Source organism: Ochotona curzoniae, unplaced genomic scaffold (genome assembly GCF_017591425.1).
Source record: "Ochotona curzoniae isolate NIBS_2020 unplaced genomic scaffold, NIBS_Ocur_1.0 scaffold_4701, whole genome shotgun sequence".
Taxonomy (NCBI): domain Eukaryota; kingdom Metazoa; phylum Chordata; class Mammalia; order Lagomorpha; family Ochotonidae; genus Ochotona; species Ochotona curzoniae.
The window spans coordinates 60,017,322-60,033,586 of NW_024467122.1; the positions used below are offsets into that span (position 1 = coordinate 60,017,322).

The 16,265-nt window shown below is 36.2% G+C and overlaps 1 protein-coding gene across 2 annotated transcripts in view; it reads left to right on the forward strand.

Annotated features, from left to right (window-relative positions):
• The window catches only part of UNC13C (unc-13 homolog C), a 500,819-nt gene that overhangs the window by 219,257 nt on the left and 265,297 nt on the right, over nt 1–16,265 (forward strand). For both annotated transcript variants that reach the window (XM_040969448.1, XM_040969449.1), the window contains 3 exons: nt 4,192–4,361; nt 7,552–7,667; nt 9,409–9,572. In XM_040969448.1, coding sequence (XP_040825382.1) covers nt 4,192–4,361; nt 7,552–7,667; nt 9,409–9,572 — 450 coding nt within the window. The remainder of the gene's footprint in view (nt 1–4,191; nt 4,362–7,551; nt 7,668–9,408; nt 9,573–16,265) is intronic.

Sequence of the window (16,265 nt, forward strand, 5' to 3'; positions counted from 1 at the left end):
AGAAATCTGTTTATACGAGTGATTCTTTAGATCCCAGAGCAGATGTCTTTTCTCAGCCCTGAAGGGTTCCCAAATCTGATGTTCTTGGTCAATTTTTATTTCAAAGCACAGATAAAATCAACCTCTATGGTATACCTTGTGCTACTCGGCATCCTGTTTACAACCTGTCCACCTCTAATATTTGAACAAAAATCTCTTCTGTAAAGTATTTTTCACTGTGGCATGATTTGATAAGCACATGTCAACATGAAGAGCATGTTTTCTTTTGTTTTCACTAATAAACATGCCCATGTAGCATATGGCTAGGGTTCACATGCTTAGCACTCAGCAGTTTGACCAGCTGTTCTGTACTGGTACATTCCAACCTACTATGGTTAATTCTTCACTGCCCCTCATTTCCTCCACAGAGTGTATTTCATACTTTATGTCCTGTTACTTTCAGATCCCTCTATTCCTTGAAATTAGTAACTCAAGTTATTAACAATATCTGGTATTAACAATATCTGGTCGTATCATGGAGATGCTTTGGAGAGACCACCATTACATTCAATTGTTTCACTCCTCAAGACGAAATACCAGAAACTCAATAGAAAACTAGTGAAGTCCCAAAAGTCATTGTTGCCAAAAGGACAGTTCCTACGTATAAAGCCATTTAATCCCTGCGCTCAGTTTCAAGTTCACATTTGGTTGAGTGCAGGTCAAACATTTGGATTATTGTTAAAAAGAAGTCTGGGAATGTGCGTTATCTAGCTTCAGTTGAGGGGATGAATAAAGAAAGCAGGGAGACAGCTATAATAGAAGCAGAAATCAGAAATGTGGACAGCCTTGGGTTATACCTCCCACACCACCACAAGTTATATCTCTGACTGCTGTGCTTACTAAACAGCAGTCCTGGCTGTCTTTCTGTTATAGAGATAAAAATGCAAATTTCTGTCAGGATATATCTTAAAGGTAATGAAAATAAATATTTACTATTTAAAAAGTTCTCAAGACAACTTGTTGAACAACAACAAAAAAAAAGGAAAAAGAAAAAGTAGTAGCAGCTGGCCACGAAATATGAGGAAACAAAAGTAAAAACCAGTGTTAGTTGTGACAAAGAGCCAATAATGTAACATGGTAACAGTTGGGGATTCTGGAATGGACTTACAGGAAATTTTTTTCCTGTTGTGATTATGAAAATGCACAACCATTCCAAAATTGGGAATTTAAAGATGAGAAACCAGTAACAGTGAAAAAAATGAAGACTCAAATTCTCTTCAACAAATTGAAACACTTGATTTAGCGATTTTTATGTCTTACTAAGTCCCAGTTGTTCCTAATATAACAGTAAAACTTCACTGTGTGCTAAATGATTGACTGGTTGAATGTATGCATGGATTAGGGCATACCGACCTTTCTGATTTCATAAGTAAAATAATACAGGGAAATTCAGTAAAAATTTAGTAACAGAAATGTACACAGCTAATTCGAATCAGAAAAAAGTAGTGTTCTTTTTTTCTTTTTTTGCTGTGTAATATATATTCAATTATACTATGTATAGGTAATGTATACACATAATGCATATATGTCCATGTGTTGATTGAGTTATAGATAAGTAGGTATTATTTTTATCATGTACATTATGACAGTATTTGCAAAGTTCATGGAAAATGGAATTAAATCTAAGTTTCTTTTGATACAAAACTATTTTGACATCAGTACATAAAAATTCCATAATATACATTTTCATGGACTTTCTAAAGACCTTCTGTCTGTTATCACTGTTTTATTTGGATTCTCACTTGTTTATATGTTTAGCTAGTAAAACATTTACTTTATATAATAAAAATGAGTTTGAAAACATCTTCTAAATAGATGGGATACGTTTTAGAAAATTTTTCCATAATGGCAATCTAGGGATATATATATATACACATGTATATATATATGTATATACACATGTATATATTCATGTGTATGTGTGCATTAGATTGTAATTTCCTAAAGAATGCATGAACTCTGGTGATATATCTAATCAAAAGAGGATAAATATAGTTCTTGATACACAGTCATATGTTAGTAATGATATACAGGAACTAGGTGGGAGGGAGGGAATTGGGAAGAGGATAAGGGAAATGCCAGGAGCCTATGGAACTGTATCATAAAATAATAATAATAATAATAATAAGGAGCCCAGCGGTGTGGCCTAGCGACTAAAGTCCTCGCCTTGAACGTGCCGGGATCCCATATGGGCTCCGGTTCTAATCCCAGCAGCTCCACTTCCCATCCAGCTCCCTGCTTGTGGCCTGGGGAAGCAGTCAAGGATGGCCCAAAGCACCCGTGCAGGAGACCTGGAAGAGGTTCCTGGTTCCCGGCTTCGGATCAGCGCAGCATTGGCCGTTGTGGTCACTTGGGGAGTGAATCATTGGATGGAAAATCTTCCTCTCTGTCTCTCCTCCTCTCTTTATATCTGACTTTGTAATGAAAATAAAATAAAAATCTTTAAATAAAATGATAATAAAATGTAAAAAAAACAAAAGAGGGTAAATAAGAATATATTTCTCTCTTTGTAATGCTTCAAGTATTAAGCTTATGACAATAAAATTAATTTTACTCAGTCCTCTAAAATTGCTTTAAATCTTGATATGAGAGTGAAGCAAACAAACTAGTAGTAGATTTTGTCTCTATATAGTCTTTTGTTTCAAGGGAAAGAAGTTAGAATTTTACCGATTTTTGATACTGGTTTCAGTGAAATTGCCAGTTTTGTATTATTCCAATATCCTGGCTACAATAATTTCAGCTGTGTGTGTATGTGTGTGATGTGTGTACATGTTGTGTTTGTGTGTGCTACATATGGTGTGTATCTGTGGGTCTATGTGTCGGTGCGGTGTGTGTGGTATATGTGTTACTTGCATGTGTGATATATGTTTGTGGTATGTCTATGGTGTGGATGTGTGGAGTCTGTGTGTGGTGTGGTGTGTGTGTGTAGTATGTCTGTTTGGAGTTTGTGTGTGATCTGTGTGTCAGGTATGTATATGGTGTGTGTGTGTGGTGTGTGTGTGTGTGTACTCTGTGTAGTATGTGTGTGTGCACTGAGTGTGGGTTTGTCTATGGCGTGTTTGTGATGTGCATGTGGGGTGTGTGTCTATGTATGTGATTTGTGTGTATATGTGTGTGGTATGTGGGTGTGTGGTATGCCTGTGGGGGTGTGTGTATGTGGTATGTATATGTTTGCATGTGTGTGATGTGCGTGTGGGGGCGTGTGTATGTGTGATGTGTATGTATTGGTGTGTGGCATGTTTATGTGGTTCGTATGTGTTTGTATGTGTGGTATGTATGTGTTGTGTGTGTGTCTGGTGTGTGGTGTGCATGTAGTGGCATGTATATGTGGTGTGTACGTATTTGCATGTGTGTGGTGTATGAGTGTGTATCTGTGTGTGTATATTTTGAACAGGGGTAGACAGTTGCATTATTCTGACTGATCTCTCTGGTGGAGGGTGAGCTTTGTAGCTGCCACAGACGTAATATTGAGGAGTAATGTTACCTCCTACCTTCCTCTCTACCTGTCTCCTTCTTTCTCCTTTCTCCTTCTCTACCACATTTTACTTAGAAAATTTCTCTCATTTAAGAGATGCATGCCATGAATTTTGTCAAGAATAAATTTATTAGCAAACACAGGTCAAAACTTAAAAAAAATTCATGAGATAATAATACAACAATAATGATTATTATAGGCTAAATACCATGTATCTGGCACCATCTCCGTAATTAACCATGAACAACTCTTAGGACAGGTAATACCCATTTTCCATTTTATAGCTAAGCTAAGCAGAGATCCATGGAAGTTAATAGTAGTTGCTAATTTTCAGCCTTATCAGATCCAATGAACCCTTTGATATTAAATAACTTACAATTATTTATCTTATGCACAATCCACATAATATATGGTTGAACCTACACATAAATTTTTTTTAATTGCATTATGTTCTAACTCTAATATAGGAGAAATAAAAGTGTTCTTATTTATTTATTTCTGTTTATACACTCACATTAAATACCTGCAACATAGGTGGAATGTGTGAATTGAAACTCAAATGTATCAGTAATGTATCATGCTTTTCTGTATTCAATAGTTCTATACTAAGTAACTTATATTGTATCCTATTTAAGACAGTCATTGGTGCTTGTTAATTTATCCATATTTATTTTCAGTGAGTGCCATAACTCCACAGATCGAATCAAAGTCAGAGTGTGGGATGAAGATGATGACATTAAATCCAGAGTCAAGCAACATTTTAAAAAGGAATCAGATGATTTTCTGGGACAGACAATTGTAGAAGTGCGGACTTTGAGTGGAGAAATGGATGTCTGGTACAACTTAGGTGATTATCTGTATATCTATTTCAAAGCAAATTAAATCAAGTTGCAGTACAACTGGGATGTGTTATATTCCCATATAAGTAAAAATAACCACTTCTGCCCTAAAGTATGCTACTGGACTTTAGATGGATTAATTGGTAACAAGAGACTATTAATTATTCAAATGTAGCATTAGTAAAAAAGCATTTTGGTAAGTCTGAGATGAATAAACAAAAACTTTTACAGATAAACACAGGATATCCTCAGCAGGATGAAAATGTTGTACTTAATGGTTTAATTCATACCACTTCAAAAAATCTGTTCAGTGTATACGGAGCAAAGCAGAAGCCTGGATCAGAATTGAATACTGCTTGTCGTACTTCCTTCTGACTTATTAAGGAATACTTTGACAATAAAGGAATAGCATGTCTTAACTTTTTTTTCAAATATTTATTTAAAAAGTAGTCTTCAGATAGGAAAGGCAAATATTGTGTGGGGTTCAGCTAACTGACGAAAATGATATTCAGAACCAATTTAATAGACATAGTTTTTAATTAAAGTTTTATTATAGAATCAGAAATTAAAGATAAATTTAAATGTTACTTTTGATAGTATTAAATAATAGCATGGGATATTGAATAGTGATTTATGGTAAGCATACATGGATCATCTCAGTTTCTGCAAAGGACATGATCGAAAAATATCTTACTCATAACTTCAAAAATGTTTTAATTATTTGGAGTGCATGCTGCTCATGAAATGAAGAATAGTTGGCACAGTCCTATCTAGGATACTCTCATTAAAAAATTAAAAATGATTTTTGTATTCTTCAAAACTTCTATAGTTCAAGCAGTATGACAGTGAACAAAGTAATGAGAAAAGTGCACAGGTAATCCATAAAACTGTAATTTATATGTTAATTAAACATTTATCAGGGGATGGTGTGGTGGCTCAGCAGGCTAATCCCCCTTCCTGTGGTGCCAGCATCCCATATGAGCATTGTTTCATGTCCTAACCAATCTACTTATTTAGCTCCCTGCAGAGGATGGCCAAGTCCTTGGGACCCCGCACCCACACAGGAGACCTGGAAGAGGCTTCTGGCTCTGGATTGGCTCCGCTCCAGTGGTTGCAGCTATCTGAAGAATGAAGCATCAGATGGGAGATCTTTCTGTCTCTGTAAATCTGCCATTCCAATTAAAACAAATCTTTAAAAACATTTAACTTATATGGATATGCATGATTCATGCTGAACTAAAATCTTATAAAAAACACTTTAAGACATACTCTCTAATGAAAATTGATACTTCTATATTTTTGGTATAGGATGTTATGAAATTTTAAATTTTATTGGAATTGCAGGTTTGCAGAGGGACAGTGAGAAGGAAAGAGATCTTCCATCCATTATTTCACTACCCAAGTGGCCACAATGGCAAGAGCTGAGCTGATTCAAAGCTAGAGCTTTCAGTTGTGTCTCCCACATGGGTCTAGGGACCCACAGACTTGAGCCATCTTCTGCTGCATTCCCAGGCCATAAGCAGGGAGCAAGATAAAAAAATATAGCAGCAGGGGCATGAAGCACTGCAGGCAGAGGACTAGCTTACTATGCCACAATACTGGCCCTGGCTTAGGGGTTTTTTTCTTTTTCTTTTTTTTATGTCAATTATAATGAATATCTCTCTAACTTGTTTAAAGTGTTACATAGCTTTAGATATGAACATAAATATATTAAATAAAGGTAAACCTCAGGCCACTGTCTATGCAAGATTCACAAATTACATGTTTATTAAAGAGATCTACCTGTATCTGGACAGTGATCTATAGTACTCTAACACATACTTGAGACAAGACAGAAATGTAATTCAAAGGAGAGGTTGAAAAACTTCATTCTTTTTAAAGAATGTGAGCATATTTAGTTTGCTGAGAAATTTTCATGAGCTCTTGGAAATATTAGCTAATCGACCCCTTTATAGAACCTGTCCCCTAAGGCCTAGGGGAGGAACAAGTGCAATCCAATATTGTAAACCGTTGCCAACCTCTCCTCAGTTGCAGCCTTATAGCTGGTGTTCGGCCCTTGAGAGAAAGACAGAACAAGGTTTAATTTTCTTAAAATTTATGTGTAATCTATCCTTAGGTTCAGTTCTCACAATTGCTACACTCTCAGTCGTGGTATAACTTCCCCCTTGCTTCATCTCTTAGAACTCATTCCACTGTACAAAGAAAGACTTGGCTAAAAGCCCTGGTGTCCAATCCACGCATACATCGATAGGTCCATTACCACGACAATAGTTACAACCTAAGAACTGTAACACTTCTCTTGTTTTCTTCCTGAGGAAGAGGTGGCGGGTAGGAAGACCCAGACCCCTCACCTCATCACAGTGTTTTAATCCTTGTCAATAACCAAACATTTCTCAGCTCATGCTCCAAAGATCCCACACTGCTACGGGAAGGATCTTTGTAACACAATGACTATTAAATAATAATGATAAGAAATCAGCAGACATTCTACAATAGGAAGCTAGCCCTCAGGATTTAGCTACATCTTACAAAGCATGTGGGTCAGCTTGCTCCTAATATTTGACCTGTGTAAATGATGTCAGACTTAGGTCCCTCACCTGAACTTCTATTCTAAAAATTCCCTCACTATAACATTGTTACTCTCATAGCTATTGATCAGCTCACAGCTGATGTCCATTCTTAGACTCACAGTATTTGGCTGAATAAACCATAATTATATATGATTTATGCATATATATATATATAATTTCTGTGAAAACCTGAGCTATACACAATATCTCTTTATGAATCACAAACAGTGGCAATTATGTATGAATAGAGGGATTTTTGTTTACCCGAATTTCAGGCTATCTTTTCAAGCGCAGAAAGAAAGAGAATAAATTGAGCAATGGAAGCCTTTAGATAAAATGCTTTCCTGGTTAGCTGCATACTTTACTTACCTTGCTTTTAAGTGCGAAATGATTTATTTGATTTCATTGTTCATCAAGAACACATGTATTTATATCAGAGTGATAGGGTTTTCAGATTGGGATATTTCTTGAAATAAAGTTAATAAGGGCACGATAGGAAAATATTTTGTATTGTTTTTATTAGGAAAAAAAATGAGTTTTAGCCTCTGGTCCCTTTTTTACAGTTTCTGAGAACTTCTATGGGAAATACAGTGTTGCTGAAATGACAATTACGTTTTTGTTTAAACAGAAAAACGGACAGATAAGTCTGCTGTATCTGGTGCCATTCGATTGAAAATCAACGTGGAAATTAAAGGAGAAGAGAAAGTTGCTCCATACCATATACAATATACATGTTTACATGAGGTAAATATGTTGAATTTTATAGATAATAAATTTGAAGAAGAAAATGGTCTTGATTAGGGATCATAAGACAGAGTGTTTGATTAAAACCCAATAGGGCTTGTACAGTTCTTTGAGTTCTGACTTTATCATAGAACAGGTGATGTGCTAAGATGTCAAAGTCTTGTGCTTTATCCCCATGAAGAGCTTGTCCTATAATCATTTTATAGGAAGCCCATGAAACAGGTATTAGTAGATGAAATATGATAAATCATTATTTATCTGAAGAGGGAGAAAGGAGTTAAAAGTATCAATTGAATAAATAAATCCCAACAAATATTTTGGAAGCATTAAAACTATAGTATCTTAGCAATGTAGGAGAAGACCAAATGGTGATTGCTTTGTGAATTCTGAGTTCAGCTTCAGTTCTCATTGAGGCTTGTTGTGACTATATGCTCCTTCCCTTGAAAATACAGATGCTGTTACAGTGGCTTTGAGAGCTAGTGTCATACGTAGTTACATTTCCCCCCAATTCGGAGTACACTGAAGGGCTTCCTACTACTTAGCACTTTCCCATGTTAACAACTCCTTGCACAAACACATATAGCTATAGAAAGGATAAGAATGGGATTACCCACCTATGGACAGTACACACCTACCCAAAAGCATGCACCAAGCATGAATTTGCATGGCATATTGGCCAATTTGCTTTGTTTCCTTAGTACAGACACACAAATGATCTTTGCTTCTATTGAATACATTATGTCTGAGAAATTACCTAGAAGTATCACTAGGGACATTCCCTAATTTAACTGATAGTTGTGTCATATTTCAAATAAATATAAGATAAAATATGAAGAATATACTTTCATGTATACACAAAATGATAAAAATGCCTACTGAGTATGGAAAAAGACATTTGAGAAACAGTTTCCCTTTCTGTGTATTTTTCATACATATGTCTATGGAAATTTATGCATATGAATACTCACAGCCCATTTTTTAAAATAAGTATGATATTTAAGACATTTACATATCATAAGATTGTGGTATAAGGCTAAGGTTTAACATTTTAACACAAGGAATATAAACAATCCTGCAGACTAATTGAAAGAAATCCCTTGAACAGGTGTGATGTGGTCCTCTGGCCTTAAATATGCACGAAGAAGATTTAGATCAGATACCTGCAGTATGCCTCCTATTTCAGTCTTCTGGTAGTGCAAAATCCTGAGAGAATGGAAATCTGGGAAATGAACCTTTGGTTGACCTAGGCTTACTCCAAGTACCAACTACCAAACTTTTTAGAAGCTAGCAGCAATTGGGAGGGGAGGGATGAACTTTTTTTCTGTCACACTTTTGTTTTCAAGCTTTGTATTGTTCTGAATCTTAATCTTTTTGCAGCTAATCCTCCAGATTTGTTGCTATTATAGCATCCTGAATAAGCACAGTCAACATCACACTTTTATCTTGTTTACTCAGGAATCACTGAATGTAAAATATGTCTATCTTATAGACATGTTACCTGCAAAAAAGGGTTATTTGCTACTAAAAATATGTGATACGCACGAAACATTAGAACCAGTGACTCTGTTTAGACTCAAGCAGAAATAAAAGGAGATTTTGCATCAAAGTTGATGTTAGTTTCAAATCCAAGATATTCCTTTCACTTGTAGACAGATAGCTGTGATAATAATGCAAATGTATAGTTCAATATTTGTCCCATTCTTTGGAATCACTGAACAATTGAAAACCATTTTGCTTTTAGAATCTATTCCACTACTTGACCGAAGTGAAATCTAACGGTGCCGTGAAAATCCCAGAGGTGAAAGGCGATGAGGCCTGGAAGGTTTTCTTTGATGATGCCTCCCAAGAAATAGTTGATGAATTTGCCATGCGCTATGGAATTGAATCCATATATCAAGCTATGACGTAAGTACTAAAGAATATTTCCATGGTAAAAAGTAATCTCTGCTGTAATCTAGAAAAAGAACACTCATCTCACTTCTGTTTCATGTGAACCTTTGATTAAAATGCAGTTACATTTTATCATACATAATGACACTGTGTTCCCCCCGTCTAATAGCTGTAAAATATCAGAGATTTGATCATTCCCAGTATGTTCCTGACCATTAACATCAGCAAGCAGCACCTGGAGATTTAGAAACACACATTCTCCAACACAACAAAGACGCACTAAGAAATTCCCAGAACTCTGAGCTCTGTATTTTAACAAGCCTTCCACGTGATTCTCTTACCTTCTAAAGTTTGAAAACCAATGCCTTCTCTGATATCTGAGAAACTTAACCTTTGATTTGTCAAGATGAGTCTCTCTGTATCAAAGACCTATCCAGAGCCTTTACAGTGCCTTGCCCCAAATGATTAAATAACCATTTCCTTAGCATGTGTAGAATCTAAACACTAGAGAACAAATGTGATTCTACACAATACTCTTCCTCCAGAAAGCTAATTCATACCGAGGAATTTCAGTGGGGATTTAGAGTTGGGTCGTTACTTCCTTATAATTTAGTTCTTGAGATTTTGGTATAACTACATGTTTTTTTTTTCACATACATAGCATGTGTAACCTGCATTATATTTGTATGCTTAAATACATTTTATATTAAAATAAGATCACAATTTCATATAAATTGATTAAATCCTGGATCAGAAACTACATGTAAATCATCTTAATGATTGATATGAATCAGACAAAAACCAGTGTTCCTCTTCAGAACTTAATGTTTATACCATTTAATCATTGTTAACAATGGAGAACGATAAAATATAGCAATATATGTTTTTATTTACTGATAGAGCAATTGTGTGTGCATTTTCAGCTTATTAAGTGTTCTGATGCTAGATAATCTATAGATAAGATATTCAGATTATTTTATAAATGTATTCATTATTTACCAGAAACAGTTCTGTAGCTAGAGGGCTTTTCCCTTTTTCCTACCCCATTCCCCAACCTCTGCTATTATTGATATTATTCCTCAACTGATTACAGTAGTGTAGTTCCTAACAGTTATAAGATTAGCTGCTTTTTAACTGTATCATGAAGTATTAGGTGTGGGTAGAGGTAGAATATCCAACATCATGCTGCATAAATATATTTAAGGACAAATACATGTTCTCTCTGATATAAAACAGCCTTTAGGTAAATTTCAAGCAAAATTGATGTGGATGCTCAGAATTTTAGACACATATGAGACATTAGAAGTCATCCAACTAAATGTGCCTCCCAAATCAGGAATCTCTGCTATGGATTGACCCTCATTGTTCTGCCGGCTCACATCCAGTATCAGGGAGATCACTCCTTTTGCAGCAACTTGTTTTGTAATTGAGAATCCATAACGGGGTGTGTGCCTGCATCTTCTATCTTCTGTCTCCTGCAAGGATGGCTCTAACTCCAGAGAACACCTAGTGTAAAAGTTTCACACAATTAAAATTCATCTATGATTAACAGTCTAATGCAAATGAGCTGCTGTGTCCAAACCTGCTTCTGGAAAGATTCCTGGTTGAATAAATGACACAGATAAATCTATCCCAAAGTATCTATGGGAGCAGATGTCAAATCATTTCCGTGTTTCCTGTGTCTAAGAATACAGTCACAATAAAATGAAAAAATACTAAATGTCAGAAAGTCGAAAGAAAACAAATAAGCATTTGTTTTGTAACATGTAATTTTTCTTTTGCTTCTTAATCAAAATAAACAATAGGAATACAAAGAAAATAAATACTTTTTGACTGTGAAGTGATTCACAGATAAATTGAGTCTTAGATAAACATGACTCAGATTTGACAAGTCCCTGATAATACTAAGTAACAGTCTAAGGAAAAGGTTGGTATTTATTTGCTGTAAAGATAGAGACTGCAAATATTTTGTGAACCTCATAATGCAAAGACATAGCTGAGTTCTTAGAAATAAAGTTTGTAAATATGTTTGTTCACAATAAAGCAAATCATAGTCAAGATTTGACTTGAGGGCCATATGTCACCAAACATAAGTCTTAAGGATAAAAGAAATGCAGACAGACATGTAGAAGCAAAACATCTTGTTTTATTGTTACAAACTAACATACACCTTACCAAGATATGATAGTATATATCTACCTGATTAATATTGAATTTTTATTATTCCTTTCTTTTAGCTTCGGGTACTGCTCAAAACAACTTTCATTGTTCTCTCAGCTTGATAGAATTTTAGACAAGCTTCTTTCTGTCTCTGGACCCTTGGCATCCCTCTCATCCTGGCCCTTGCACCATTCAATGACCTAACCCAAAGACCCTTTGCTTGCCTTTTGCTTAGGGTGCTTACTTTAGAAAATTTATAAACATAACATTTTTCTCTACTTCTTAGAGATCTCATTTTTCTGTGACTGTTTGAAAGGGAAAGGGTGGGAGGGGAGAAGAGAGGAGAGCAAGAAAGAGAATATTCCAGCCAGCTGATTAACTTCTCCTATGTCTGAAATGGTTGACACTGGCCAGATCAAAGCCATAAGTCGGACATTCAAACCTGGTCTCCCACATGAGTGGCAGAAGCCAAATTACTTGAGCAATTGCTGCATCCTCCTTGGGTTCGCATTAATAAAAAGGCAAAACTGGAAGCCAGAACCAGGATTTGAACCCAGTTACTATGATAACAGATGCATGCATCTTAACTGACTTCAGCTAGACCACATTTCTGCCCCTGTAAAAATTTTTAAGCCCTGCTCCTTATTGTAATAGCCTTTCATGGAATTTTTAATAAAATAATTATTTTTATTTGAAAGGCAGTGTTACAAAGAGAGGAGAGCGAGAAAGAGAGGAATCTTCTATCTGCTGATTTACTCCCCTAAATAGCCACAAAGGATGGAACTGGACTGGTCCAGAGCCAGGAGCCTGAAGCTTCCAGGTCTTTGTTGTGGTGTAGGAGCCCAACGATTTGGGCCATCCTCCACTTTTTCCCAGGCGTTTAGCAGAGAGCTGAATTCAAAGTGGAGCAACAGAGAGATGAATCCATGTCCACATGGAATACAGGTGCTACAGGCACAGTAAGTTGCTTTGCCACAGAGCCAGCTCCAAACAAAATTTTCTGAAACTTATGTACAATTTTGCTTTGATAACACAGTTTGTTGCCATCCTGTCAAAACAAAAAGAGTGCTGGATAATCCAGTAACTCTGGGAGCAAAAATTACTCAATATACGTATAAATTTTTCATTTACTGTTTTGATAGTCACAAGTTCTTGATAATAAATGAACTTTCCGGAAAAACCTATATCCACTCTTTTTATATTGATATGTTAACACAACTCTATAGTAAAAAAATTAGGTTTAAGTGAGAATAAAATAAAACAACCTAGAAGCACACTTGAGTTCTGTTCAAGCATTTTTAAAAGGAAATCTTGAAATGGAATCATATCATATCATTGCAACATTGCAAACGTTCTGATTACACTATGAAACTCATTACATACTTATAATTAAATCAGAATCAAAAGTTGTATTTCAGAAATACCTTTATCTGAACTTCTGCCATATGTCTGGATGTCAAAGATTTTTCAGAAAGTTCAAGTTAACAAAAAAGAAAGGACAAGTTTCATTCAGCTGTTAAAGATATGCATTTCACCATTTTGGTGCATTTAATTATTATAAAGCATACCACATTGATTATTCATTTCTAATCATTGGGAGAGTTTTAAAATACTAGCATTTTTCATTCTCTATTAAAATAACCTTTCGGAGATAGTATTGATTATCATTTAAAGGTGACATTTTTGCAACTAAACTAACTTGAGTCCTAACCTACTGTTATCCAGCAAAGAATAAAACTAGAAAAATAATGTTTATGAGTAAAACTCTCTTCATGTTTAAGCTGGTTGGCCAGTGAGTCAATATTGCTCTGCTGTTTTCTTTTTTTTTTTCTTTTTTTAAAGATTTATTTTATTTTTATTGGAAAGGCAGATATACAGAGAGGAGAGACAGAGAGGAAGATCTTCCGTCCAATGATTCACTCCCCAAGTGAGCACAACGGCCGATGCTATGCCAATCCGAAGCCAGGAGACGTTTCCAGGTCTCTGACGCGGGTGCAGGGTCCCAAAGCTTTGGGCCGTCCTCAACTGCTTTCCTGGGCCACAGGCAGGGAGCTGGATGGGAAGTCGGGCCGCCGGGATTAGAACCGGAGTCCATATGGGATCCCGGGCATGCAAGGCGAGGACCTTAACCACTGCGCCATGGCGCCAGGCCCAGCTCTGCTGTTTTCAAATCTTGCTTCTGGGCACCAGAAAAATCCCAAGGAAAATAACGAATCACCACCCACAGCAATAACTACAAGGCAATACAGAAACTGAGATTTTTAAACTTATCTCAGAATTACTGCCTTCAAGTTCTTAAAAACCCAAAATGAAGGAATTCAGTGAAGAATGTGTACCTGTGTAGTGGTGAACTTTGTGACCTTGGGAAAGAACAAAACTACTTAATGCTTGTGGACTTTCCTTTCCCATGCCACCCAATGAAAAGCAGAACTCAAAGTACAGTCTGTTTTGATATTTAAAGACCCTGTGCAACCCACGTCAGGTCCAACACAGCTTCATAATCTTCCTTGCATTAGCTATCCCTTCTCTTCATTTAAGTGTATTCCTGTTTCTTTGAAGATGGCTTTGGAGAAGTGAAACATAAGAGGAAGTGTGTACTAAGTCAGTGGCTCGTAGCACCTTCTTCAGTCTTTCTCCCGTATACCTCACATCACAGGAAAACGTGTTGAATTTATTTTGCTGGTAAATAGCATGAACCTTAAGGCTCAACTTCCTAATCATCCAAGACTCTTCACACTTACTATAAATGCATTCTCTTTTCACCCTGGAGAATTTTCTTAGAGGGTACAATTGATTTAGGTGTGTTACATAAAAAGCTGTTCTTTCCTCTGGGCCATTTTAGGAAAGAAAAGGCTTACAAGTTTGCTGTAGGAATGAGTGTTTTATCAAGGACATGAAGAATCAGTTTCCACATGGCGAATGCTGTCATCCATCTAACACAAAGGCAATTTTCTAATTTGTGACAGTAAGAATGATAGTCTGTTCCTTTTCTCAGAGAAGAAGGCTGCTTCAAATGTTTTAGATTGTGGGGTCAGTTGGAGTGGCTAGTTATGTCATGAGAGTTTGAGTGGAATTTTATTATTTTCATCTGTTTATGCAAACATACACATTTCTAATAATGTTCCGACAGGTGAGGTACTCACCGCCCAGCACTTTCTGGGAATTTCATGTAAGGTTTGAAAGATTTAGTCATACAGGGAGATTATTTCTGTGGAACCAAACACATTTTATCTGTGTGTTTAGTTAGTATTTTATTATAAAGTGAAGCTCCAGGTATCTCAACAAAATGTTAGGATTTTGTGAGACTATGGTTATGCCTCCACATTATCAAATGAAAGAAAGAAATTAGACCATTGTTTTTGATCTTTATGCTTATCAACTAACTTGTGTTTTGGCATTGGACTTCTTCATCTAATTTGTATTACGACCAGAATTGTTAGGACACAGTTTATTTTAAAGTCACCAGCATATTTAGCTGTTTGTATTAATAATCTTTCTAAGGAGAATACCACTTTATTGAATCATTCATTCCTTCAAGAATTCCATCTTGGTGGTTGACCATGTGTCAGAACTTTTTAGGCATATGGATACAACAGGAAGTCAGAATCATCATCAAGTAACGACACCTTTCCTGAGTATATAATTTGAGGAAATAGTGGTTCTTAGTCTGTAAAGGCTCCTTGAACAAAATAGCATAACCAGGGTAATTCAGAAAAGAAGAAATCTCTTCTTCATAGTCCTGGAGGTTGCAAAGTCCAAGAGGAAGGCATTGGCATGTTCAGTGCCTGGGGATGACCCATTTCCTGGTTTGCAGGCCTGTCTTCCTTTGACTGGAGTGGTAGTGTGAGATTTCTTTGGAGCCTCTTTAATAAGCACAGTAATTCCATTCATGAGAGTTCTACCACCGTGACCTAATCACCTTTTAAAGCCAAAATCTGCTTATCTCACAACCTTGATTCTTGGGGTTCACATAGAAATTTGGTGGAGACACAGACACTGAGATGCATGGATAAAAGCTATGGAGACACAGTAATGAATGAGTAACAGATATTGATGATTCCAGGGAGACCCTATTTTAAGGGGAAGAGAGAAAAGTTCAATGTAAACAAAACAGTGATAATTGAGGTACCATAGGGTGCCATTAGAGCATACACATGAAGGAATAGGTCCACACACAATTTATGCACATTGAAGAGAGGGCAACTTGTAGCCCCATCCTTGCTTTCATGTGGCATTTGGTTTTCATGCCTAGATAATTGTGTTTAATAGAGGGTCCTCCAGTTTACACACTGACAGGATTTCTCTACCTTTATGATTCAGAAGCATTCCACTGTACTTATATCACATCTGCTTCATCTTCTCATCCTTCAGTACACACATAGGTTGTTTCCTTATTTTGACCTTTGGGAACAGTGCCATATTAACCATAAGAGTACAGGCAACTCTTCAGTAATTGGAGTTCATTTCCTTTGGACAGATACCATTTTCACAATGCTGTACTAATTTCCACTCCTTCCAACCATATATTTTTTCTTTTTTTTTTTTTTA